This window comes from Delphinus delphis, chromosome 16 (assembly GCF_949987515.2).
Source record: "Delphinus delphis chromosome 16, mDelDel1.2, whole genome shotgun sequence".
Lineage (NCBI taxonomy): Eukaryota > Metazoa > Chordata > Mammalia > Artiodactyla > Delphinidae > Delphinus > Delphinus delphis.
Genome location: NC_082698.1, coordinates 1,778,627 through 1,803,874, shown reverse-complemented (window position 1 = coordinate 1,803,874; position 25,248 = coordinate 1,778,627). Strand labels below are relative to the sequence as shown.

General features: G+C 47.8%; 1 protein-coding gene across 1 annotated transcript in view; it reads right to left on the bottom strand.

Moving 5' to 3' along the window:
* The window catches only part of TCERG1L (transcription elongation regulator 1 like), a 200,083-nt gene extending 197,897 nt beyond the window's left edge, over positions 1–2,186 (bottom strand). Inside the window, exon 1 of the mRNA XM_060033828.1 lies at positions 1,857–2,186. Within this exon, the coding sequence (XP_059889811.1) occupies positions 1,857–2,186 (330 nt within the window). The remainder of the gene's footprint in view (positions 1–1,856) is intronic.
* Between the last annotated feature and the right edge of the window lie 23,062 nt (positions 2,187–25,248).

Genomic DNA, 25,248 nt, shown 5'->3' with positions numbered 1-25,248 from the left:
TAAAAATTTGAAAAAATTTTCATATCTGAATCATCACAATGCATTTACAACACTGCTTTCTGTAATATTAAGAAAGAACTTCTAAGCACAAAACCATGAGAACATGGTAAGAAATGGATTTCTGCCCTGAGAATATGAAAAACCACAAGGGAAAGGTGAAATGCTGGGTATTCCTTTTATAATTCTTGAATTCTTTTTATAAGCAAGCAGAGAGCTATATTTTATGATATTCTTTTCCATATATCATTTTATATTAATTATATTTATCATTTTTAAAACAGGCACAAGTAATATTTTTAAAATAAGAGGTTAGGATTCAAAGTTTCCCAAGGTTCGCAAATGCAAATAGATTCCAAGGCAAAGAAAACATAAATGAGCTTATCACATAACTGAAGACCCCAATGCACAGAATAAAATAGCAAACGTTGAAAGGGGGCAGACAATTTAGGAGACAGTCTCTCTAATTAAATTAACTGAATCCTTATCAGTGGAGAATAAGATCATTGTTCAATGGTACGGAATACTTCAATACGCATTTGTTCTAAAATCATAAAAGCATTTTTGAATTTCCTGTTATGTGAAAATGTTCTTCTGGTTTAAATAGTTATTTAACAGAAAATATGGTAGCACAAAATATTTTAAAGATTAATACTAAGTTTTGGGGAGATTTTTCGTTTTAAATTTACACAAGAAAAAAAAAGCATTTTCTATATGGAAAAAAAATAAAAGGTAGTTCCTTGACACCATATACCTCTAGTGGTAGCACTCGCATATGACAACCCCTTCAAAATATCAAAAAAGCTACCAACGCTTATTCAAAAAAAACCCCAACGTGAACTGCATCACACATCAAAATACCATATCCAGTACCACATATGTGATGTATCATTACATGTAAAGACCAGTTTAGGAGAGTTAACATCTTTTAGAAAAGCTCACGATATAATATTGGAATTAAATTAATTATGTGGTGTATTCTAACATCCACTCATTTGAATATGCTAATTAGGACAGTCATTGGAATAAAATACATGTTATTCCCTGATTTAAATGCATCTGCCTAGTTAGATAGCAAACAATGGATCTTGCCAAAACCAGCTTCCCTTGCTCTGTTACACCATTAATCAAAGGCACAGTCACTTTTCCTTTTTAATTCCAGGTTTTAAACGCCAAACTCTTCTAAAGTGCAATATGACACTAGGTAATTTGGTCGACTCAGGCAGACCTAGGGTGGGAGTGGAAATCACCGGTAGCATTTCTCAGTACTAAAGGCAGGATTTCCCTGCAGGCTTCCATTGGTTTGAATTTTCTTAAGCATTGTCCTGAGTCTATTTTCAAATGAAAAAAACAGAAACAAAACAAAAACTAGATCAGAATCAGAAACAGCTATTGATTCCCAGCTTGCTTTCCAAGCCTGTCAGAGACTGTAAAAGTATTAACTTCTATTCGGTAAGTCGGCCACAGTTGGCAGCTGCAACGCCGGGCTCCGGAGGCGATACTTAAGCACCGCGCTCTGGACAACGACCCCGGCCCGGGCGAAAGTTGTGGCCGAGGCGGTCCCAACTCTGGGCTTGGGGTGCGGGTCTCCAAACTGCTCGTCTGAGAAACCGGGAAGACATACTGCAAAAACTGCCGAGAGGCAGAACGAGACGTCGAAGCATGAACTTTGTTGCCGATGCATGGCTGCCAGGCTGCGCCGTGATGGGCTGGGGAGCCGAGGACCACCGCGGGAGGAAAGAGCGCAAGCCACAGGGCCGGAGCCGCCGGAGCGGGGCGAGGGCCGCGCCCAGGGGCCAGGGGGGAAGCCGGCGACCCCGAACCCGGGGCCAGGGGCCGGGGGCCGGGGGACACATTACCTGCCCGTTGAGCAAGGGGTAGTGGTGCACAGCTGCGGCGGCGGCGTGGTCTGGCGCAGAGGGCAGCGGCAGCAACGGCAGCCAGCCGGGCAGCCCCGGGAGCAGCGGGGCGGCAGAGGGCTGGGCCGAGGCAAGCAGCCCTGGCGGGGGCGCGACCCCGGCTCCCAGCCGGAGCAGCCCGGCCGAGCCGGGGACCATCCAAACCCAGGGCGGCGGCGGCGGCGGCGGCGGGTCTGCGTTCATCGGCCAGAGGAGAGGCTGCCGCCGCCGAGGCTGCTGCGGCTGCTGCAGCTGCCGCCGCCGCCGCTGGAGCCCGGCGCCCACCAGCATCCTACATCCCCGCGCGGGCGGCGGCTGCGGGCGCGGCGGGGGCGGCGGGCGCCAGAGGCACGGGCCGGCGGCGGCGCGGGCTCCGGTGCGAACTCACTTGGTTCCGCTGCGCGGCCGCACGCTCCGCCCCTGCCCCGCGCCGGGAGCCCCTCCTCCTCCTCCTCTGCTAGCGCTGCCGCCCGCGCCGCCGCCGCCCCCCAGGCCCGGCCCCGGCTCGCAGCGTCCCCTGGTTCCGGGCTCCGGCCAGCACTCACCCCGGGACCCCCGCGGCGGCGGCGGGGGTGGGGGCGGGGAGCAGGCGGAGGCGCGGGGCTCCCGCGGATTGCGCCCGGAGCTCAGGTTCGGCCGCTGGAGGCCGCCGGCTGTCGCGGACGGAGCGCACGCCGGGGAAGGCGCACCCGGCCAGGCCGGGAGACGGGGTCCACCAGCAGCAGCGAGGCCAAAGTGGCGGCGCCTGAGCCAGGCACGTCCAGCCGCCGGGCGGTGCTGGGGCCGCCGACGGGGACCGCGCGCGGGCCGCTCTCTGCCTGGCGTAACCTGGGTCGAGGGCGGAGGGTGCCCAGGGGATGCTGCCTGCAGCCCCCGACGCCCAGCGGGCACCGATTGCCACTGGGGACAGGTAGATTTCTCTCCCTGGAAAATCTGCCAAACACTTTCCTAAGACCCCAGCGGGTCCTCTGCCCCGGGGGCCCCTACCCCACGCCCTACTAGTTCAGGCGCCACACACTCCAGGCGGGTCGCCTCTGGGCCTCTGCACGGGACAAACGGTTCTCGCTGGGATTGCCCACTGTGAACTGGTCCTGGATTCTACCGGGCCCAGAATTGTACTCCTCCTTTACCCACCGCACGCGGCCTCTTCAGTGCAACCTGGGCTGCCTGAGGCCAAGGACCACCCCTCCTGCGAGAACCCTCGCTCGGTCCGCACAGCAGAGGCTGGTTCCGCGCGGGTCACACGCAGTCGCCGCCAGGCGGCGCGCGCCCCGGCTGACCTCCCTCCTGCCGCAGACCCCGGTCCCGCGCGGTATCTCCTTGTGATGCCGGGGCTCTGAGACCCCGCCCAGCTGTGGGCTGTTCGTCGCCGAGCTGGTTGGAGACTTCCACGTGCTAATAAACTGCTTAGGTCGCTACGCCGGAGAAACCCCACCAGTCAACAGCGCAAGCACGGTGTTTCTTAGGAGCATTTGGTGAAGGGCCTTCCTGCCGCCTAAAGCAGAAGGAAGGTATTATGAGGCATGCTTTTAAGAGCTTGTATGAAAAGCCCACCCTGACCTGGGCAGGAGAGCATGCACCCACCCAGGTACACCACAGACACACCTGGGACTCTCCAAACACGGGCTCTCCTCACCTCTGGACTGATCCGTCGACCTCTCTCCTGAGATAAACTAAAGCACCAGAGTGCTTTCAGTTTGCTTCTAGGGTTGTTTCCTCATTCTTCTAATTTGCTTATTTCCTCCTGGCCTGGCATGATTTCTTTTAGATCCTGGCATATGCTAATTTACATAGCTGGCATCTCCGTGTTTTCCTCCAGGCAAACCGTTTTTCAATTAGCAAGTTTATCTCTCTCTTTGATGCAAAAGTCCTGGCAAGATTTTGTTTTTTCTCACCTACAGTCAGAAAGCTCTGCAGATTAGAAGACTGTTACTATTCAGCTTCAGCCCTTAATTCATGCGCATATATTTGTATGTGCACACACTCGTGAAATGTGTCTTGATCTTGGTGGCCACAGCCAGACTAAGGAATCGGGGCAGGTGGCTTTGGGCAGGCTAAGGTGAACCCTTAAAGGGTGCTGTTTGCATGGGAGTTATTCATCCCTCCTCCATTGTTTGGAGGCTGGCAGTGCCTGGCTTGCATGCTGCCCTCAGCGAAAGCAAGTGCAGTGTGCGCAGAACCCACACTCCCAGGAAACAGGATTTAGCCATGAGCTGGGGGTGCTTCAGCAGGTGCTCTGGGGGAGTCTCACCCGTTCCCACACAGCCCAGTCCTTGAAGTGGTTCTGTTAAAGTATGCTTCTGTGAACTGGTTGTATTTATTCCCTCCCTGGGCTTTCCAGTGCTGTGAGCACAGGATGCCTTGGGCAACTGGTCGCTCCGAACAAGAGCTGGGAAATTACAAGTATGTTCATTCAAAGAACCTCAAAGTAGCCCAAACTCCTTTGCTGCTTCCTGCCATGGGCTTGACTGTATTCATTTATTACAGCGTTTTGAACCCCTTTCCCTACCATGCTGTGCTCTGAATTCTGGGAACACAGCAGAGGACAACAGAGGTGCAGAGCGATTTTCACTGATTAGTTAATGGATATGACAGGGGAACCAGGAGATGGACTCATCCCCTATTTCTGGCTCTTGTTTTAATCACATTCATCTCAAGGTTTTCCTCACACACCCCACTCAACCCAGGAACAACCAGACACCCCCGTGGATAGGAGAAGCCCCCTTTCCTATGGGTACTGTCTTTCCAATGGGTATTTAAGAAGACTCTTTTAAAGCAGGAAGACTTGTTCTCCATGAGGACCAGAAATCAGGGGATCTCCCATCTGTGCACAGAGGCTCCATGCCAGGTAGACCTGTGCCACTGGTGGACAGGTGCGCTTACCTATCAGTGCCCCCAGGGCGTTAGCACCCCATAAACTCAGGCCCTTTATCTCCCTGTAACAATCAGTGACAAATTCTCCTTGGAATGGGTTTTATACACAATCTAGTCTCAAGTTCTCCTAACCAATAAAAACAACCTTAAGTCCGTCTGTATCATTCGGGCAAAACCAGCAGAAATTTCCAGCTAATCTGTGACAGACTGAAGAAAGACGAGATCCGCAGCGCGAGAAAAGTGCGGATTATCCTCATATGCTACTGAGTTCTGAATTGTTTATCACCTTTTTGGAAAAAAGAATGTTGGGTGTTAGGGAGAGATGGATGAAGTAAGATTTTGCAGCTTGTAGAAGGATTTTTTTCAAGTTTTTTTTTTTTTTTTACTCTTTTTCTAAGTAAAATATAAGAGAAACTCCCACCTCAAAAGAAAGAGAGAGAGAAGCATGAAGATGCCTTCTCCAGGCCTGCCAAGTTAAGATAATTCCCAGAGCAATGGGGCAGGCGGGAGTGGGGACATGTGGGGTGGAGAACTGAGATGTTGCCTCAGCAGCGGCCCTGTCCTGCCCACCAGCTCACACTGCCAGGACATCTTTCCAAAACCAACGCTGATCCGACTGGGTCCCTCCCTGCTGAAGACTCGCCAAGTGTGCTATGATGAGGCCCTGGATGAAAGCCACGAAAGCGAACCACCGCCTCGGGAGACTGGCATCTTCAGGAGGAGGAATTGGTGATTTGATACCTGACTCGGTGTGGGCTGACACGGAGCGGGCGTAAGAGTGATTTTTCCAAAGTTCTGCCAAACTCGGGAGTCTGCAGCTGAGCATCCCTTCCCAGATATGAGGGGCCTTTGGGGATGGGCAGCAGAGAGGAGAGGTTGCTCCAGACAGGACGACTTGGAAGTCTCCGAGGGACACCTGGAAAGATCCGTCCGTGTCGCGGTTGCCTGGAGTCAGGAGCAAAGTCTTCGATGAAGACACGGAACTGGAATTAGCACAAGGATGGAGAGGGGTAGCCTTCCGCGGTGGTGGCTGAGATCAGAGATGTGGATGGGGTCACCCCAGGCGAGCACAGAGCGGGAGAGGAGAGGCCGTCGGGGGGGTCCCCGTCATGGGGAGTGAAGCTCTCTAGGAAAGACGGAGGGGAACCGAGGCAGGTGGTAGCACGAAACCACCCTGGACGGGCAGGAGTGTGCTCGTTTGTTAAAGGGTATTATTATTGTTTTTATTATAAATGTGGTATTGCAGAATATCTGGAAAATACAGAAAAGCATCATGCATCAAACCCACTCAGGGAAAAGGAATATGAACCTTCTGTTGGCCTCCCCGCCATAGTATTTTGTTCTTCTCATCTCTCTCTATATAGCATGATAATGTATATTGTATATATATCACATATAGTAATATACGTTAGCATATATTATAGCATCTTATCGTATGACATTTTATATTAAATTGCATTTTATAATAATTCGTTTTAAACCTTATTTTTCACTCAGCATCATAGCATGAGCGGGTTCCCCACATTGTTGAAAATACCTAGAGGAACCCCGTTATCAACAGCAAAGCAGAAAGCTCACGGAGGAAATGTAGGAGTGGAGGTGAGTCTGCCCTGAGTGGGAATCAGTAGCCCACGTGGGACAGCAGCGCACCCTACTCAGCAGCCGGTCCATTTTGTAGCTATAAAGAACTACCCGTCTACCCACCTAACTTCCCACCATCCATCGATCTAAGTCATAGGTAAAATGTCGCAAACACTGGAGTGCATAGATGCCGTGTGGGACACAGTGAAGGCCTTGAAAACCAGACACCCCGGGCAGTTATTGAGGGATGCTCAGACAGCGCAGAGGCCTCCCTCCCTGCGTCCAGACCCGCCGCCCTCCGTGGAGCACTTCCCAAGGTCCACCCTGATCTCGGGTCGGCTCAGTAGAGGCCCTGGATGGCAGGAACCGCGTGCTCTCCCCTCTCCTCTCCACAACAGCTGAGTGTCCAGTGACTAGAACAGAATACTCTTCATGCTGGATTGAAACCCCAGCCTGGGATCATTACTGAGCCCCCAGTGGGTGCAAAGACAGGCCAGCTGTCTGACCACGTCCCATCCAACAGACAATAACCCAGCCAGGGCTTTGCAGGTTGTGTCCTGCATAAGGGTGCCCGGCCAGGAGAGGGACTGGGGTCCAGCCAGGCACAGGAATGTGTCCCCCCAGAAAGACAGCTTCCTGGGACCCACACCAAGACAGCCTGGGCTCTGGAGAATGATGGTGAGGAAGACAGATGTCCCCCATGAAGCTTAGAGTCTGGGAGATGGTGACAACCCCAAAGAGGTGACAACAAAGAGCAGTGGCCCTGCTTATCCTAGGTGCCCCGGATCCAGAGAGCCAATGGTGGGAGAGGACCTGGCCCAGCATCCCCTCTGAGGTCACCCCACCTCCAGCTCATTCTTTCTGCTCCTGGCCCCTTCCTGTGCCCTTTCCTTTCCCAGGGCTCTCTGGTGATCCCAGCTGCTGGGGGAGGGGACGGAGGCCTTTAATCTCATCAGAACATGATTTACGGGCACTTAGACAAGGAGGGACAGGAAGACCTTTGATGCCATGCGTTCGCACAAGCCACAGGATTCATCGCCTTATTCTCGGCACACACATCTCGTGGCATGATCTGTGGGGTCTGGAGACATGAAATCGTGTGCGTTTTCTCTACAGAGCCTGACCAGACAGCTGGAAAGCCGTCATGATGTGTGCTAAGTAGGGCTTTGCCAGTCAGAAAACCCCCGAACTTCCTACGTGGACACAAACATTTGTGCTCGTGTATAGTTTTATTTTATTTTGTCAAAGCATGCTGATCTCACACCAGGTGAAGCCAGTGTGTTAACCCTGCTCCAATCTGTCCCACATGAAGCGCTCGTTCCCTGGATTTCCTAACTGGAGCGAGAAGGGGGCGGGAGGGCGGGAATTCCCACCCTCCGTGTCCCTTGAAGGGCACCCTTGGCTGTCACTCTGCTTAATTATATGGTGGCCAGGCCACACGCTGGCACGTAAGAGGGGCCACAACTGGGAGACTTGTTACAACAGCCCTGCTAATTGGAAATAATTCAGGAGGAGAAGCAGCTTGGTCTGAAGTGGGAAAGAATGTAGATTATCAAGTGCGTTTTTAACGCAGTCTTACTGTTAGGAGGCGAAACCGGGGGCACGAGGTAACGGGAGGTCGGGGAAGGCCCACTGTGGCGGACTCGAGCAGGTGAGCTGCTTCAGCAGTTAGCCTCTGCCTTCTCAGGCCATCAGCCTCCTCTGTCCAAGGCTACACTTTGCAGTTCCAACCAGGTTCAAATTAGCACCAACTCCAAAGTACAGGGCCTGAATGCATGACATAGTCCAGAACACGTTTCTTTAGAGGCACCAGAAGAACGAGATTCCTGGGGAGAGGATGGCCCTCACCGTTCCCAGTAGCAGAGCTGACCGGAACGCCGAGGGTCACAGCACCCCTCCCCTGCCTGCCAGCAGCAACCAAGCCACCAGGATGCCAGGCCTGCCACGTGGGCTCGCCAGGCAGGGTGGCCGTCCACGTCTGGATCCAACCCGTCGTGTGAGCCGTGTGCCGGCGCTCAGAGCGCTGAGGAGGGCGGGAGTGGGGTCCTTCAGCAGACCAGTCACCAGCGGGCGGTTGTGCTCAGGCCAGGGTGACACGTCGTCCATCCTTGACCTCACACGTGTTCACACGCTTCCCTTCATGTTGGCAGGGTACAGCCGGGCAGCTATTCTCTACAAGTCTTCGATTTCGCCAGCAGCTGCTTTCCTGAGCCCAGGGACCATCATCCTGCAAATCCAAATTCTCTAACCTCAGCGGTGAGTTATGTCTCAGCAGAAGGAAAGGTGGAGATGCCTAAAGTGCTCTCTGCGCCGCTGACTGTCTTAATAGTTTTCACCTTGACAAAATATTCTTAGGGTAAGAAAAAAATACAATTTCACAGAAGATAGTCTGTGTTTTCTTCCCTGAACTGTTCGCTTAAATAATTCTGTGCATTCACCACATTCTGCCACTTAACCTTTTCTCCAGCTCATTAATAAATGTATTGAAATAGACTTGCTTTGGGACCAATCTCGGGGGCATCCAACTTCTGACCTTTTTCTATGTTCAGAACTCTACACAGGGCAAAAGTTTTGATTATTTAAGGAGCTAAGTAGTAAAATAGAGGTGCATACATGAAACCGGGGGCCAGGAGTGAGGTTTTCGTAGGGACGCCGGTGGAAGGACAGCTGGGCCATCTCGCTGCTCAACAACCTGTTCTATGAGCTTCCCAGAGTGCCCAGGAGATCAGACAAGGCAGGATGACTCAGCAGAGTGGCAGCCTTTGCCCTGCACGCAAGCCATTCCACAGGATGTCTGTAAGTGGTTGTGGGGGGCAGAGACCCCACGGCCCAGCCTCCAAGCCCTATCAGGCAGTTCAGGGCCCCCCTGCCCCCAGCACCTGCTGGCCGAGTCCCTGACATCCCTGGGCCTCAGTTGTCCACACGTGAGACAGAGTTGGATCAAGCCAGTGTTAACATGCAGCGTGGGATCTCAGCTCAGTCTGTGATCCATGTGTCCTGAGTGGCTGCCTGCTTCTGGACAAGTCCTGCCACCTTTGCAGGCTCAGTTTCCCCCAACGGAAGCTAGAGGTAAGTCACATCAACTTAGCAGGGATCCGATGGAGGCAAAGCGAGGGAGACCATCTGGGGATGTTTGCCAGCCGATCCACTGAGTAGGATGTCGCTGAGGCTCATGAAGGGTCAATAAAGCACACGTGTGCCCTTCTGCCCTCGTGTCTCTGTCCAGCAGCATGTATACCGCTCCTAAGCCACGTTGTCGGGGCTGTGTCCCCACTGCCTGGAACACAGTAGCTCAAGGAGAGATACGGTGTCTCAGTCCATCAGCTGCTACAACAGAATATCATAGACTCGACTTGTACAACAAGCCTTTGCTTTCCATAGTTCTGGAGGCTGGTGCCGTCAGATTCCGTGTCTGGTGAGGAACTGCCTTCTGGCCCACAGATGTGGCTGTCTTCTCGCTGTGTCCTCACATGGCCGAGGGCAGGAGGAAAGCAAGCTCTCTTGGGATTCTTATAAGGACACGAATCCCGTCATAGGGGCTCTCCTCTTCCATGAGCTCATCACCCGATCCCCTCCCAGAGGCCCTACTTCCAAACCATAGTACATTAGGGGCTAGGCTTTCAACCGTGATTTTAGGGAGGCACACAAATGTCGATAATGAGAGCACGTGTGTGCAAAAGTTTCTGAACTCCATCCCGAAATAAAACAAAATGTGCAAAAGCCCAAAGAGCTCGTGCTGTTCGGGGCCATTCCTCCCATGAGACGGTGACCGCACAGCAGGCTTTCTGCGCTCCCAACCGGCAAAACTGACGCAGGGCCTCGCCCACCCCTGGGCACCCGAACTCTGGGAGTCCGGCTCACTGCCTGGGGTCCATTGACTAGGTACCGGGCCAGCCAGACATGGCCACCCTCTTAGGGATACCATCCTCAGCACAGAGAACAAGGCAAAGGTCCTACAGTACAAGACAATACAACACAATACGACATAGAGGAGAAAACAGCCTTGAAGGAGGGAAGCAGGTAAATCATCCCAGACCCCATGCTCTTCATTTCAAGGTGAGAGCTCCTTTCGCTCGACCAGACGCAGATTTGTGCATTCCAGAACCAAGCCCAGACCGGGCCCCCAGACCCTTCTGGACGCTGCCGCGGCCTCTGCTTTGTGGGAGAGGAGACACCCACGACGCTGGGGCTCCAGGAGCCCGGGGAGCTGTGCGCTCCTTACCAAGTCCCCGCTGCTGCCCCGGGTGCCTGAGGCCCCTCCAGCAGCCCAGTCAAGACCCGCGTCCTGGTTCCTGGACAGCTAGTCCAGAGCTCTACCTTCTATCAACAAGACCAGGACGAATTACAGATGGACAGACTTGTCTGGGGAGGAAAGAGGGCACCCTCGGGGCCGTCGCCCAGAAAGGCCCAGCCCGGCGGGACCCAGACCCGCCCAGAGCCTGGCAGGGCCCCGGGAGCCCGGCCCAGCTGTGTGGTTCTAACCAGTGGCGCCTGCCCTCCCCCAGCCTCTCCTCTCCACCCTCTCTTTCTCTGACCAGGGTGACTGTTTGAGTCTGTGAAGGTTAAATGTTCACCTGAAGTGACAGCCATGCTGCATCACCACGCTGCCGGGAGGCTGAGTGGGCCTCTGCGCCGGAGCTGCTGCGCTTCTGCCCGAGACCGTCTGCGCGAACGCAGAAGCCAGCGCTGGGGAGCAAGTCGTGTCCGTGGCCCCTCGGCCGGAAGCAGCCCTCAGCCCAGTGCAGCAGTGTCACCTTTTCTTATTTTAATATACAATTGGGTAGCACGTGGGTGTGGGCACCGCACAGGGGTTCGCTCAGGGAGCCTCTGACCTTCACCGGGACCTGCCTGGGCGTGGTGGGCCGGGGGTACAGGTCAGCTCAGTGACCGGGGCTGAGCCGAGGAGCGGGTCTGAGCCCCAGGGTGGCCGGCTCTCCCAAAGGCCCGCTGCCTCTCGGATGGTCAGAGCCCCCCACCTCCCCGAGTTTTCCCCTTTCCTCTTCCCGCACAGCCCTCAGAGGCTCCCTGCGGCCCCTGCTCCAGTCGCACTCCTCCAGTAGCCGCTGAGAAGCTGCCTGCAGGCGCCTGGCCCCCACGACCTGTCCCAGGGCCATCTGTCACCCCCTCATCCTCCTACTTCAGGTGGAGCAGCTGCAGGTGCCCCAGGACAGTGACAGTGACTCCCCAGGGCGTGGGGAGGAAGAAGGGCACTCGCTGGGGTTCCCGAGTCATCTGGACACTCCCTGCCCTGAGCACAGGAATCTCTAGACTGTAAGCCACGTGCACTGTGTTCTTGGAACCAGGAGCACAACAGACCAGCACTCATCCATACACTTGTCAAATGAAATGTGTCTTGAACAGAGTTTCTAGTATGAAACATTTTTTTTAAAGTATGATTAAAACTTAAAAAAAAAAAAAAGAGAGACAGGGCTGAATTGGGAAAAAAAGAAAAGGTAGAGAGATTCCTAGAAGCTAAAAATGACAAGAGAACCCAAAATGGAAACATGATTAAGCTGAATCCGTCATCTGACCTGGACTTGCTGCCCCCAGTAACCAAGTGCCCCTGCTTTCTTGTGCTGCCGCTGTGGGGAACAGGCTGCCCGCGAGACTCCCAGGCGGGTCTGGGTCCGGCCGGGCTGGGCCTTTCGGGGTGACGGCCCCGAGGGCGCCCTCTTTCCTCCCCAAACAAGTCTGTCCATCTGTAATTTGTCCTGGTCTTGTTGATAGAAGGAAGAGCACTGGACTAGCTATCCAGGAACCACACAGCCACCAGGAAGACTGTCCTGCAAACAGAGATAGTCAGAAACTTGCTCTTTGTGCATCGGATTCCAGCTGGTGGGTGGAGAATGCCTCCTTGGATAATTTATAACTACGGACTGTCCCACATGAAAAAAAAAAAAACATATTTGAAGTGGTCCCTGATGGGAGGTGGCCCCAGGCACCTGGCAGTAAGGAATACAAACCCTCTCGAGGAAGGCATAGTAAATGCAGTCCCCAGAGACATGTCACAGGAGACGATCAAAGGGACATCGCAAAGCAAGAAGCACAGGAGGAAAGAGGCGATGGAGGTTTGCGGGAAAAGATTAAAACAGAAGCGTCAGACCCCAAAAGATGAAGAGTGTTAGAATGATAAGACATGGAATATAAAATAGGTGTGCTTGACATCTTCAAATAACATTTAAATATTTTAGTGAGCTCTTCCAAAATAGTTTAAAATAATGCACTAAGGTTGCCTCTAAAAAATAAGAGATAATAAAAGACAGGCAGGTGAATTTGTAAATTGATTTAATAAACCTTTTAGAAATGAAAAACACAGTGTTTGAAGTTTAAAACACAGCATGTGGATTAAAAAGCAGATCGGACACAGCTGAAGAGGTAAATGAACGAGAGGAGGAAGGAATCTCCCAGAAAACACCGCAGTGAGAAAGCACCGGATGACGTGAAAGTGATGAGAGGAAACATGGAGGACAAAGGGAAAGGGCTAATGTGTGTCCAGTAAGAGTTCCCAGAAGTGAGGGAAGAGAAAAAGAAGAGAGGAGAGACACGATATTCAGAGATGACGGCCAAATATTTTCCGGAGTGAACAGAAATCACAAGTCCCCGGTGTCTGGAAGCGTGACAGACCCCAGCTCATCCCCTGTGTGCTCTGAAGCAGACTTGAGAGTGTGGTCACCGCAAAGGAAACCCAGGGACAAGCTCTGAGTGGCTCATTGGAAGCCAGGGATCGTGGCCAGCAGCACCGACGGAACAGTTTCTGGAGTCACGATGCAGGAAGTAACACGCACAGTATTCAACCACAGAGACGAGAGACGTGGGCTGGTCCAAGCACACAGGTCCCCAGGGCCACGCACTGCGAGTCACAACAGCATTGCCATCTTTTTCTCCTGTTGGGAAACAAGAAATTGGCCAGGAATGGTGCCCTTGGCAATAAATAACAAAGAGAAGATTCCTGGACCTGAACAGGAAGAGATGGTGTCTCCCAACGACCAAGCATCTTCACGTAACTGATTGGAGAATAAAGCTGCGTCTCTGTCCATTGTTCTAAATCTTCATGGATAAATCATGATACCTCAAACAGACCCATGGGTTTCTAATATATATTTAATTTAAATTAGTTTTATAGATAGCACCCCACATAAAATACTTGCCCAGGGCCCCACAAACACTAGGGACAGCCCTGGCTACAAACAGTAGCCGAAAGAAAGTTGGTTTAGGTACACTGATCGAAGTATACTCTAAAATAAGGAACATTATTAGAGATTGAAGAGAAGCGGCACATAATGACACAAGAAGATAATTCCGTTCTAATTCTGTATGTACCTAATAACGTAACCTCAAAATATAAAAAATAATTATCAGCAGAATTTTTTAAGTAGACAAAATGAGTAAACACACCGGGAAGTTTTAACACATCCCTCTTAGTAACCAACAGACCAGCTTGACAAATACAGAAATCAGCAAGTGTGTAGAAAAAATTTTAAAGGTGATAACAAAATTCACCTTTTTTGATAAATATGGAACACGGTACCCAACATCCGTGGAATGCAAAAACAAGGTCAAAATAAGAACTTGTGAAAACTGATAAAAACGGGGAGTGCTTACTTCAAGGGCCTCTCGCTAAAGGGAGTTACAGTGAGCTTCTAGAGAAAGAAGGGAAATGATGCCAGGAGGAAGGTCAGGGGTGCCCCAAGCAAGACTGAGCAGAGTAAGTATTACAGTAAAGGCGCGGGCAGGACATACACCTGCACCAACGCAACCATACTTGGTGGGGGTAAAAATTAACTTAGAACTACCTCACTGCACAGAAGTAGCATGGAAATCTGGGGTGAAGTAAAGATATTTATTAAATTTTAACTTTAAGTTAGATATGCATGCTAGAATTTCTAGAGCAAATACTGAAAGAATAAAAATAGAGTTTGGCAAGTTTTGAAAAATCAGTATATAAAAGTTATTTGCATTTTCATCATAAATGCAAGTGGAGCATATAATTTAAAATTATGTAGTATTTAAAATAGTAACAAAAATGATGAGGTTCCTAACAGTAATCTAACAACAAAAAATGTATAGTTTCTCTATGGCTGAAACTGTATAACTTTCTTGAGATATTTATTTAAAAAAAAAACCTTTAAAAGTGGATAGACCATATATATGGACAGGAAGACTCAATATTTTAAACCTGTCAATTCTTCCCAAAGTGATGTATAATTTTAATGCAAACAAAATAATCAGGGGCTTCCCTGGTGGCACAGTGGTTGAGAGTCCGCCTGCCGATGCAGGGGACACGGGTTCGTGCCCCGGTCCGGGAAGATCCCACATGCCGCGGAGTGGCTGGGCCCGTGAGCCATGGCCGCTGAGCCTGCGCGTCCGGAGCCTGTGCTCCACAACGGGAGAGGCCACAGCAGTGAGAGGCCTGCGTACTGCAAAAAAAAAAAAAAAAAAAAAAATCAAAGGTGAGGATACATACATACTTTATATATACCTGATATGCTAATTCTAAAATAGATATACAAGTGTAAAAAGCAAGAATAGCCAAGGCGTGACAAACTGTTCAATAGGGAAAACTGTTCAAAAGTCTTTCCAACAAATGGTGTTGAAACTACTGGATAAAAGTATGAAACACAACACAAGAAAACAAGTATTGGGCCCCTACCTTATACTCCATAAAACTTGATGCAAGATATGTCATAGAACTAAAAGTAAAATCCAAAAGTATTAAGCCTTTTTAGAAGAAAACATGTTTGAAAATCTTCCCAACCTCAGAGCTGACAAGAATATAAGAGGATGCAGAAAGCATGAAATATAAAAGGAACAATGGATAAATTAGTTTCCATCAAAATTTAAAACTTTTCCTCTTCAAAAGACACCACCAGGAACATGAAAGCACAACCCACAAACTGGTAGAAAAAAATTCATAACACATATATCTGACAAAAGAATCCAGAATATATAAAGAATATCCATTATATATAAAGAACTTCCACACATCAACAACAAAGAAATAACAGTCCAGTAAGAAAAGACCTGACTAGTCATTTCACAAAATCAGGTATACAAATGACTGATGCTAGTTAAATATTAATATGCTCATGAAAATTGGCAGAATGTCATTGATTACCAGGGAAAATGCAAATTAACACCCAACGGAGATATCATGTCACACCTCCCCAGGATGGCTAAAATCAACAAAGAAACCAACAAACAAAACTGACCAATTGACCATACGAAACACCATGAGGCTGTGAAGTAACCAGAACTCATGCGTTACAGAGAAGAATTTTACTGGTCGTTTCCACTTTGGGAGTTTGCCATGTGACCAACAATCTCACTCTGAGCTACGTACCTGAGATACAGGAAGACATAGGTCTGCAATAGACTCGTCCAAATTGTCTTAGCAGACTTAGTCATAACTGTCCCAAATTGGAAACACCCCAAATGTCCATCAATAGGAAAATGGAAAAACAACTTGTGGCTTATTCAGATAATGGATTACCACTCATCAATAAAATAGTATGTTATTGATACCTACAAGATTGATTAATACCAAAAAAGATACACGGAATGAAAGAAACCAGACATAAGAGAATACAAACTTAATATGTCCATATTTTACAAAATCCAAGAACAGGAAAAATTATGTATAGTGACAGAAATTAGGACAGAGGTTGTTATGGGGGTAGAGATTGACTTGAAGGGGACCCAGAGGAACCTTCTGGGATGATGGGGGGTCCTGTGTCTTGAGTGGATGGGGTGACATGGGTGTGAACATTTATCAAAACTCCTCGAATTTTACGCTCAAGATCTATGTGTTTCACTCTATGTAAGTTTGTCTCATAAAAGCATAAGTATTATAAATGACTCCTAGGGAGGGTAAGTTCTATTATACGGAAACGCTTGTTTTATGCTTTTAAAAATTAAACTTTCTGTTTGAGATAATTGTCGATTCACATGCCATTGTAAGGAATAATACAGAGATCATGTGTACTTTCACCCGGCTTCCTCCAATGATAACATTTTGCAAAACTATAGAATGTCATCACAACCAGGACACTGACAGAGCTACAGTCAGGAAACAGGACATTTCCACCATCCCAAGGACCCCCATGGTCGCCCGGTTACAGCCACATCCACTTCAGTGCTATGTTGGCTCTTCCTCAGCTCCCGGGAAACACTAATCTATTCTCCGTTCCTATAATTTTGTCATTTCGGGCATGTTATGTAAGTGGAATCACGTGGCATGTGTAGCCTTTGTGGTTGTTCTTTGTCGCTCAGTGTAATTCTCTGGAAGTCTGCGCAGGTTGATGCATGTGTCAGGGGTTTGTTCTTTATAGGTAAATAGTATTTCGTGGTGTGGATGCATTTCCACACCATGGAATTTCTTTAGCCATTTATCCGCGGAAGGCCATCTGGACTGTTTTCATGTTTGCCTATTATGAATAAAGCATCCATAAACATTCCTACATGGGCTTTTGTATAAACATGTTCGCATTTCCCTGGGATAGATATCCAGCAATGCAATTTCTGGGTCATATGATAGGTTAGCTTTTTAAGACACTGTCAAGTTGTTCTCCAGAGTACCTTCCCCATTTTACATTCCTGTACGAGAAATCCAGTTTCCCCTCAACCTCACCAGCACTTGGTGCTCTCACTTTAAAATAAAATTGTCTATCCTGTTAGGTGTGTAGTTGATGGTTTAAATTTGCATTGCCCTAATCGGTGATACTTTTGAATTTCTTTCATGTCCTGATTTTCCATCTGTATATCCTCTTTGGTCAAATATCTCCTCATATCTTTGCCCATTTTCTAATGGGATTGTTTGGTTTTTTTAACATTGAGTTATGAGTGTTCTGTGGATGGTTTATATAACAGTCCTTTGCTGGACAGGTGATTAGCAAATATTTTCTCTCAGTCTTTATTGTGTCTTTTTATCCTCCAAACAAGGTCTTTCATAGAGCAAAATATTTTAATTTTGTTAAGTCCATTTTATTATTTTTTTCCCTTTTGTGGGTCATAGTTGTAGTGTCAAGTGTAGGAACTCTGTGTCCAGCCCTAGACATAAAATATTTGTCCCTCTGCTTTTTTTTCTTTCTAAAAGTTTCATGGTTAATATTTTACATTAAGTTCATGATTCGCTTTGAGTTAACGGTTGAAGAAGGCGTGAGATCTAGGTAAAGGTTCATGTTTATTTGTTTGTTTTGCTTTTACATTATTTCAACTGCTCCTGCACCATTTGTTGAAAAGAATATCTTTCCTTCCTTGAGTCGCTTTTGCACCTCTGTCAAAAATCAGTTAGGCAGGCAGAGAGAAGCTGAATGTCCATCAGCTGATGAATGGATACACAAAACGCGGCACATCCATACAGTGGAACCTTCCCCATAAAAAGGAAAGGAGTACCAACACCTGCTACCACATGGATGAACCTTGAAAACAGAGTATGCTAAGTGAAGGAAGCCAGTCGCAAGAGATCACATATGATATGATTCAACCTTTATGAATGGTCTGGAAGAGACAAGTCTTTAGGGACAGAAGATAGACTGGTGGTTGCCTAAGGCTGGAGGAGATGTAAGGATTGGGGAGGGATATCTACATGGTCTGGGGGAGGTCTCTTCTCAGGTGATGAAGATGTTCTAAAATCAGTTGAAGTGATAGTTGTACCTATCTGTGAATATACAAAAAGCACCGAAAGACACGCTCTAAATGGGTGATATATTGTGTATCTCAATGAAGCTGTTACAAATGTTTTTAAAAAAACCTGGAATGGGGGCTGTCCTGGCCATTGTGGGATGGTTAGTAACTTTAGCCTCTCCCCAGGGAGTACCGGTAGCAACCTTCCAAGTCATAGTTATCAAAAAATGTCCCCAGACATTGCCGTTGAGGGGAAACATCCCTCCACCCAACACTGAGAACCAATGTCACGGAATAAGAAATAGCAAAAGAAAGGAGAGCCTTGAAGCCATGTCCATAGACCTATCATCAAAATGACCACAGCAGAACCATCCTGTGGAGACTCTGGAACAGGTCCAGTAGTTATCACATACGCCTACACATCAACACTTATGTGACCTGGAGCAACGTGGACCACTTGGTAACCATCTCTTAAAACTTGGCTTCCTCCCTCCCTGACTGAAGTCCCATCTCTCTATGTCCACCCCGTGAGACACCAAGTGGAGGTTAGCAAACAGGACCCTAAATCTTCCCGTTGCTAATTTTAATGACAAGGTGGGCATGACCTTTGCACTATGACCTAAGTCTGCACCATCCCAGTGGTTGTCCACATTTTCCTGGTTTCATTTTAACCAGGACGACTCAGGCTGCGGTGCTTCCATTTGCCGTGGTGAAGACCTTCCCCCGGCTGATGAAGCATCCTGCCCTAAAGGCGGGTCCAGCTTTGGTCCTCTTATTCTTCTGCTGTGTTGATACACAGAACGTCTCCACTCTCAGGGAACGTCCGGCAGCATTCCTCCTGAAGAGGAAGGGACCTCTCTTAAATGACATCCCAAAAGGGGAACTCCTTATTCAGATACATTAAGGAAAAACATAAAGCCACAAGCAGCCACCAAAGATATCACACCCGTTATTCATTCGAACTTGACCTTCCGCAGGGAAAAGCATCAACAAGTCATATTTAGCGACTGATGAGTTGCACTGCAAGAATGATTCCACTTTTACTATCAACTGGCAAGATGGTTTTAAATAACATCACTCATGCTGTTGTGGACGTCCCCTGGGAGCCTGCTTCATGACGGGCCTATGAATAAAAGATGCCAAAGCAGGCACTCTTCTGGGCTCGACAGAAGCTGCAGGGGGGCGGTGGTAGGTGAGATGGGACCTCACACTGGAAGCCGGAGCACCTTCCCAACACCAGGAACGAAGCAGCCAACCACCTGTTCAACCTCAGAGGTGTGTCTGTTGCCCTGAAGACCCCCAGAGCAGCCCCTCGCTATGGAAGGAAGCTTCTTTCACATCCAAGTCCTCCTGATGGAAAGGATGGTGTGTCCCCCAGGTTCCTCCTGGTGGGCTGAGCCCAGGGAGCAGAGGGGAGCTTCAGGACAGAACTCCCTGAGGAGGATGATGAAGTTCTCAGGGAGGGTCAATGGAGAAACATGTTGTGTGGTCACACAGGTACAAACCTTCCTTGGAAGTCATGGAGAGGAAGAATAGGCTTGAAACCATGTGCTCCCCTGAGATTTCTGGAGCCAGAGTTTCCTCTTCTGCTCTCCTTCTAAAGGCTTCTTCCCTGGGACAAGCCTTTCTCCCTAGAAGCAGACACTGCTGTGAGAGTGAAGCCAGGAACCTACACCAAAGACACACAGAGGGCAAGTCTCAGCGAAGGAGGGCGATCGGCCCAGAGGTCAGAGGAGGGCAGTGTAGCCCTTACAGGGAGAAACCAGGGGAGCCTGGGCGGCCACTGGGGCACCCCAAAGGGTGATATCTCCATCCCGCCGACCTGGACAGGGCTCTCCTCTCCTGGAATGCGTTGTCCCATCTATGTTAACCCTCCCCTCTCTCCAAGTCCACCTCAAAGTCACTTCTGTGTGGCCCCGGCACATCTAAGCAGGACTAGTCACCGCCTTTTCCACGATCACATAGTGTTGGCACAAGTGGCCATGAAACACTTGTAGTGTTGGTCATCTCTTCCCAAACTGGAAGACCTTCAAGTCCCCAGGACCCAGTGCAGAGCTCGACATACAGCAAACATTCCACCAATACGTTGCAGATTAATGGGAGGACGAGAGAGCGTATGAATGAAAGGATTTTGTGCCGTCAACATCGCCTATGGAATAGGTGACTAGTGACGCAATCAGCTTGTTAAATGCACACCCCGCCACCTGAAAACATTGTTATATATAAACAAACAAACAAGAAGATGCACAATCTCTAAAAAATAAACAAATACCTTCAACAAACAAGTAATATAAAATGGCACTGTTCCTCTTTTAATCTGTCAGTCTATACACAAAACCCTTTCTAGCAAACATAACTTGGCTTTGTTGCAACAATAATATCAAGTATCCAGACAGGCAATTTCAAAACCAAAAGGTATCCCCTGGGCTGCTCTGGGTATCAGGTGGGAAGGCTCAAAGGATGGGAGACCCACCCACCCAGCTGCACCGCCAGCACCAAGCAAAACCCACACTCCCTCCGCTGATCGGGAAGGAATCTTATTTCATGCCAAGGACAGACTTTTTCTGAGGCGTTAATTGCCATCAGCCCACACACTATTTCATCATTTCTCACAGATCGCCAGGGAAGGGTTGCCGTGTGAAACCTCAACATCAGAGGACATTTGGTAAGCCGATCGCTAGAAGTTATTTAGAATATTGGGGGGGGGGGCAGGTGGTGGGAGGCAGACGCTGAAAAATGGTATGTGTACCTATTTTCCACATCGTCCTTACAGCTACTTCTGTCCACCCAGGGACCAGCCCCGCCTTGGCAGAATGCACACCAGTTTCAGTACTTGCTTCGCCCCTTCATTTACGCTTCAGTTTATGAACTTGTTTTTTTCTCTTTTCTTCCTATATCTTTCCATAGGGAAGGTGCCTGGTCCAATGCCTTCATTTACCTCCACTTATGTTCTTTTGATTTTTTATTTTAATTTTTAAAAACTATGGTAAAATACACAAAACATAACCCTTATCATCTCAAACAGTTTAAAGTGTACAGTTCGGAGGCATTCAGCGCACTCACATTGTCGTGCAACCATCACCAACGTTCCTCTCTAGAACTCTTTCATCCTGCAGAACTGAAACTCTCTGCCCTTTAGACGACAAATCCCATTGCCCCTCCCCCCACCCCAGCCTCTGGAAACAAGCATCTGCTTTCTGTCTCTGACTCTGAGAACGCTAGGACCCTCACAGAAGTGGAATCCTACAGCATGTGTCCTTTTGTGACTGGCTTCTTCTGCTTACATAGCGTTTGAAAGGTCAGTCCGTGTTGTGCATGTGTCAGACTTTCTGCTCTTTTTATGGCTGAATGATGTTCCATTGTGTGTATAGATTACACTTCGTTTATCCGTCATCCATGGTCAACACTTGAATTGCTTCCACTTTTGGGTAACTGTGAATAATGTTGCTATGAACGTAAATGTACAAATATCTCTTTGAGACCCCGCGTTCAGTTCTTTTGGGGATATACCCAGAAGTGGAATTGCTGGATGATACAGTAGTTCTACTTTTAATTTTTGGAGGAACCATCATATTGTTTTCCATCGTGGCTGCACCATTTTATTCCCACCAACAGGGCACAAGGGTTCCAATTTCGTCCCATCTTTACCAACACTTCCTATTTTCTGTTTTATTTTGTTTGGCTTTTAAATAGTTGCCGGCCTAGTGGGTATGAAATGGGAACTCGATGTGGTTGGATATGTGTTTCTCTAATGCTTAGTGATGTTCTGCATCTCTTCATGTGCTTATTGGACATGTGCATATCTTCTGTGGAGAAATGTTCTTTCATGTCCTCTGTCCATTGTCTGATGAGGTTGTTTGTTTTGTGCTGTTGAATGTAGGAGTTCCTTACACATTCTGGATATTAACCCCTTATCAGACGCATGAGTTGCGAATATTTTCTCCTCTTCTGTGGGCCGCCCTTTCACCCTGCTGATTCTGCCCTTGGTCGCACGGAAGATTTCGTTTTGATGTAGGCCAGTTTACCTATTTTTCTTATGTTGCAGCCTCCCTTCCTTTTCTCAACCTCTTAGCTCTCTTTGCTGTCATCCTCTCCTTCATCCTCAGTGAGCTGGCGATCTCCAGGAAACCTTGGGCTTTCTGGACAACACGTGCTTTGGAGTCTGACTATCAGGGTTAAAATCCTAGTTCAAATGCTTTCTGAGTGGCATGTAACACCTGCAACTCTGTCTTCTCTGGGAAACAGGACAGACACCCTAACATTCACCTTAGAACGTTGTAATGACAGTGCCAAGCCAGGGTAAATGTTCCCTCTCAGCAGAGTTCTTTGCATCCTGTTTCCAGGAGCACATGGGCTGGGTCTTTACAGTCACAGAGGCCCCACAGACATGCTATGTTCAGTAACCATTGGGTAAACAGGGAATCCTGTGCCCTGCCCCCATTTCACATTCTGTACTGATGCCTTAGGGTCCCCTTTCTTTTATTCTCTGGCCCCACTCCATTTATACATAGGACAGGTGACTTTCTCTATAAGTGCATCTGATAGAAATACTTCACAGTTAAGATAATCCTAAGAAATAAAATCGCAGGTACTTTTCTACCAACAGTTTAGATTAGGTTCATATAACTAGTAGCAAAAACAAACATCTATCTGCTTTGTCCACCTATTTTGTTTAAGCATTAACGTTTGGGGTTTTCTTTCTTACGTGTAGAAGTGCTGAGGGCAGCCATCCAGGGCCAGGGCTCTGCTCCCAGATAACTTTGGGAATGAGCCCTCTGGGTATGTCCCAGATGGTCCCACATAGAGCTCCAGCTAAAGGATAGCAGAATGAGAAAGGGCAGAAGAAAAGTCAACAGGTGCATGCCAGCTGGTCTTTAAGGAAGGTTCCAAAGACTGTCATATCCACTGAGAGCCTATGGTGCACTATTTAGTCACATTGCCATACCTATCGGCAAAGGATTCTGGGAAATTCAACGTTTGGACTTGAGGGGAAGGTGTCTCAGCTGAAAACTTTAATTACTCTGCAGGAAGGAGAAAGGGTGTTAGATAACAAGCAGCAATCTTAGCCATGCAGAACATCCTATGGGGTTTTAGACTTTGCAAAAAATAGAAATCTACAGCGAGCTACGTCCATGGTTTCAGAGCAGACTCGCGGGGACAGTCACACACAGGGGATGGACTACAGGACACAGGAATATCCCTTCGGGAGATACCACACTCTACCCTTCCTAGTTAATTGCCTAAGTCTGCATCCTGACGCATGAGCTGCGTGACCTTCAGCAATGTCCTTGAGCTCTCTGGGCCTGGCACGCTGCAGGCATCCACATTCAATGTGCACAGCACACTGCCACTGGGGCCATATTTTTGTCTTATACACCAAGTGAAACAGAGACTAAGAAGACCACCTCGCTGGTCATGCATGTGTGCTGAGAGGCGAACAGCTTGCTTTGTGCTGGTGGGGGCCAGTAGAAGCGGCCTCCTGAAGCTCCAACACCCAGTGCTTTTGTTGGTTGGTTGTCTCAAGATAAAAAAGAATGAAATCATGCCATTTGCAGCAACGTGGATGGACCCAGAGATTATCACACTAAGTGAAGTAAGTCAGAAAGAGAAAGACAAATACCATATGATATCACTTATATGTGAAATCTAAAATATGACACAAATGAACTTATTTACTAGTTGGAAGCAGACTTACAGATACAGAGAACAAACTTATGGTTACCATAGGGGGAAAGGGGTGGCAGAGGGATAAATTAGGAGTATGGGATTAACAGATACACACCACTATATACAAAATAGATAAACAACATGGATTTACTGTGCAGTACAGGGAACTATATTCACTATCTTTTAATAACCTATCATGACAAATAATCTGAAATATAATGTATAAAATATATATTCAACTGAATCATTTTGCTGTACACTTGAACCTAACCCAACATTGTAAATTAACTATACTTCACTTTTCTAAAAAGCCTCCTTTCCACTCACACCTTTTTGAAAGTGAACTTTTATTTGATGATGTCTCTGTCCTGTAAGCACCAGCGGGTCCTCCACAGAGGTTCCCAGGTGCCGCCATCAATTCATCCACTTAGGGACCAGGGATGGCTAAGTAGTCACACGGCCAATCTACCGTTCTCTCGATGTGGTTGATTCTCCTAGAACTTTGGGAAATATATGGCGTTTCTCCAGTTAAAGTTCTTGGATAGGTGAATTTGCTATAGGAAAACACTGTTTTGGTTTTGCTTCATTAGTTTCTTTTTTTTCTAACTTAAATTTTAATGAAATATATTTTATATGCAATAAGTACATCCATTTTAAATATCTTCACAAATGCAAACACCAATGTGACCACCACCACAATCAAGATCTAGGACATGCCCATCACCCCCCAAATTTTCCTTGAATTCCATCTTCTTAAAAGCCCACCCCAGGCTCTAGGCAAACACTGACCTGCTTAGTGGTCTATTGGTAAGATTTGCATGTCCCAAAATTTCACATAAAAGCAGTTTTGCAATATTCACATATTTTTATCTGATTCTTTTGCTCAGCACAATGTTCTGGGATTCATGAATATTTTTATGAGGATGATCGATACATCCCTTTTTATTACTACTCAGTGCTCCACTATGTAAATATACCCAGATTCTGTTATCAATTCACTTGTGGATGGACTTTTTGGTTGTTTCCAGTTCGGGGTTTAATGAGTAAAACTGCTCTAAACCTTTGTGTACGGTCGTTGTGTGGATGTATGTTTTCATTTCTCTTCAGTAGATATACGAGTGGATTTCCTGGGTTATGTATACGTTTCTGGAATTTCTGGAAAGTGTATGTTTAACTTTATAATGAACTGCCAAACTTTTCCAAAATGGTTGTACCTTATTTAATCTCCAGAAGTACAGAAAATTTTAGCTGCTTCATATTTTCCCCTAAAATTATTACTTGTACATTTTATGCATGCCAGTCCTTCCCCACTGGAGCTTTATTTTGCCTTTTGGTGATTACTAACGATATTGAGCATCTTTTCACGGGCTTATTTGTCATTCATGCGTATTTCTTTGTCAAACGTCCCCTAAAATATTTTGCTGAGGTTTTAATATAAAATTTGAAATCAATTCCACTGATATTTCACTTACATAGAATAAAATGCACTCATGTAAAGTGTATAGTTCAATATGTATAACTTAATACTTTCTCTGTCGAAGTGTCTGTGCAAATCTTCGGCCCATTTTTTATTGGAGTGTTTATCTTCCTCTTATTGAGGTGTATGAGT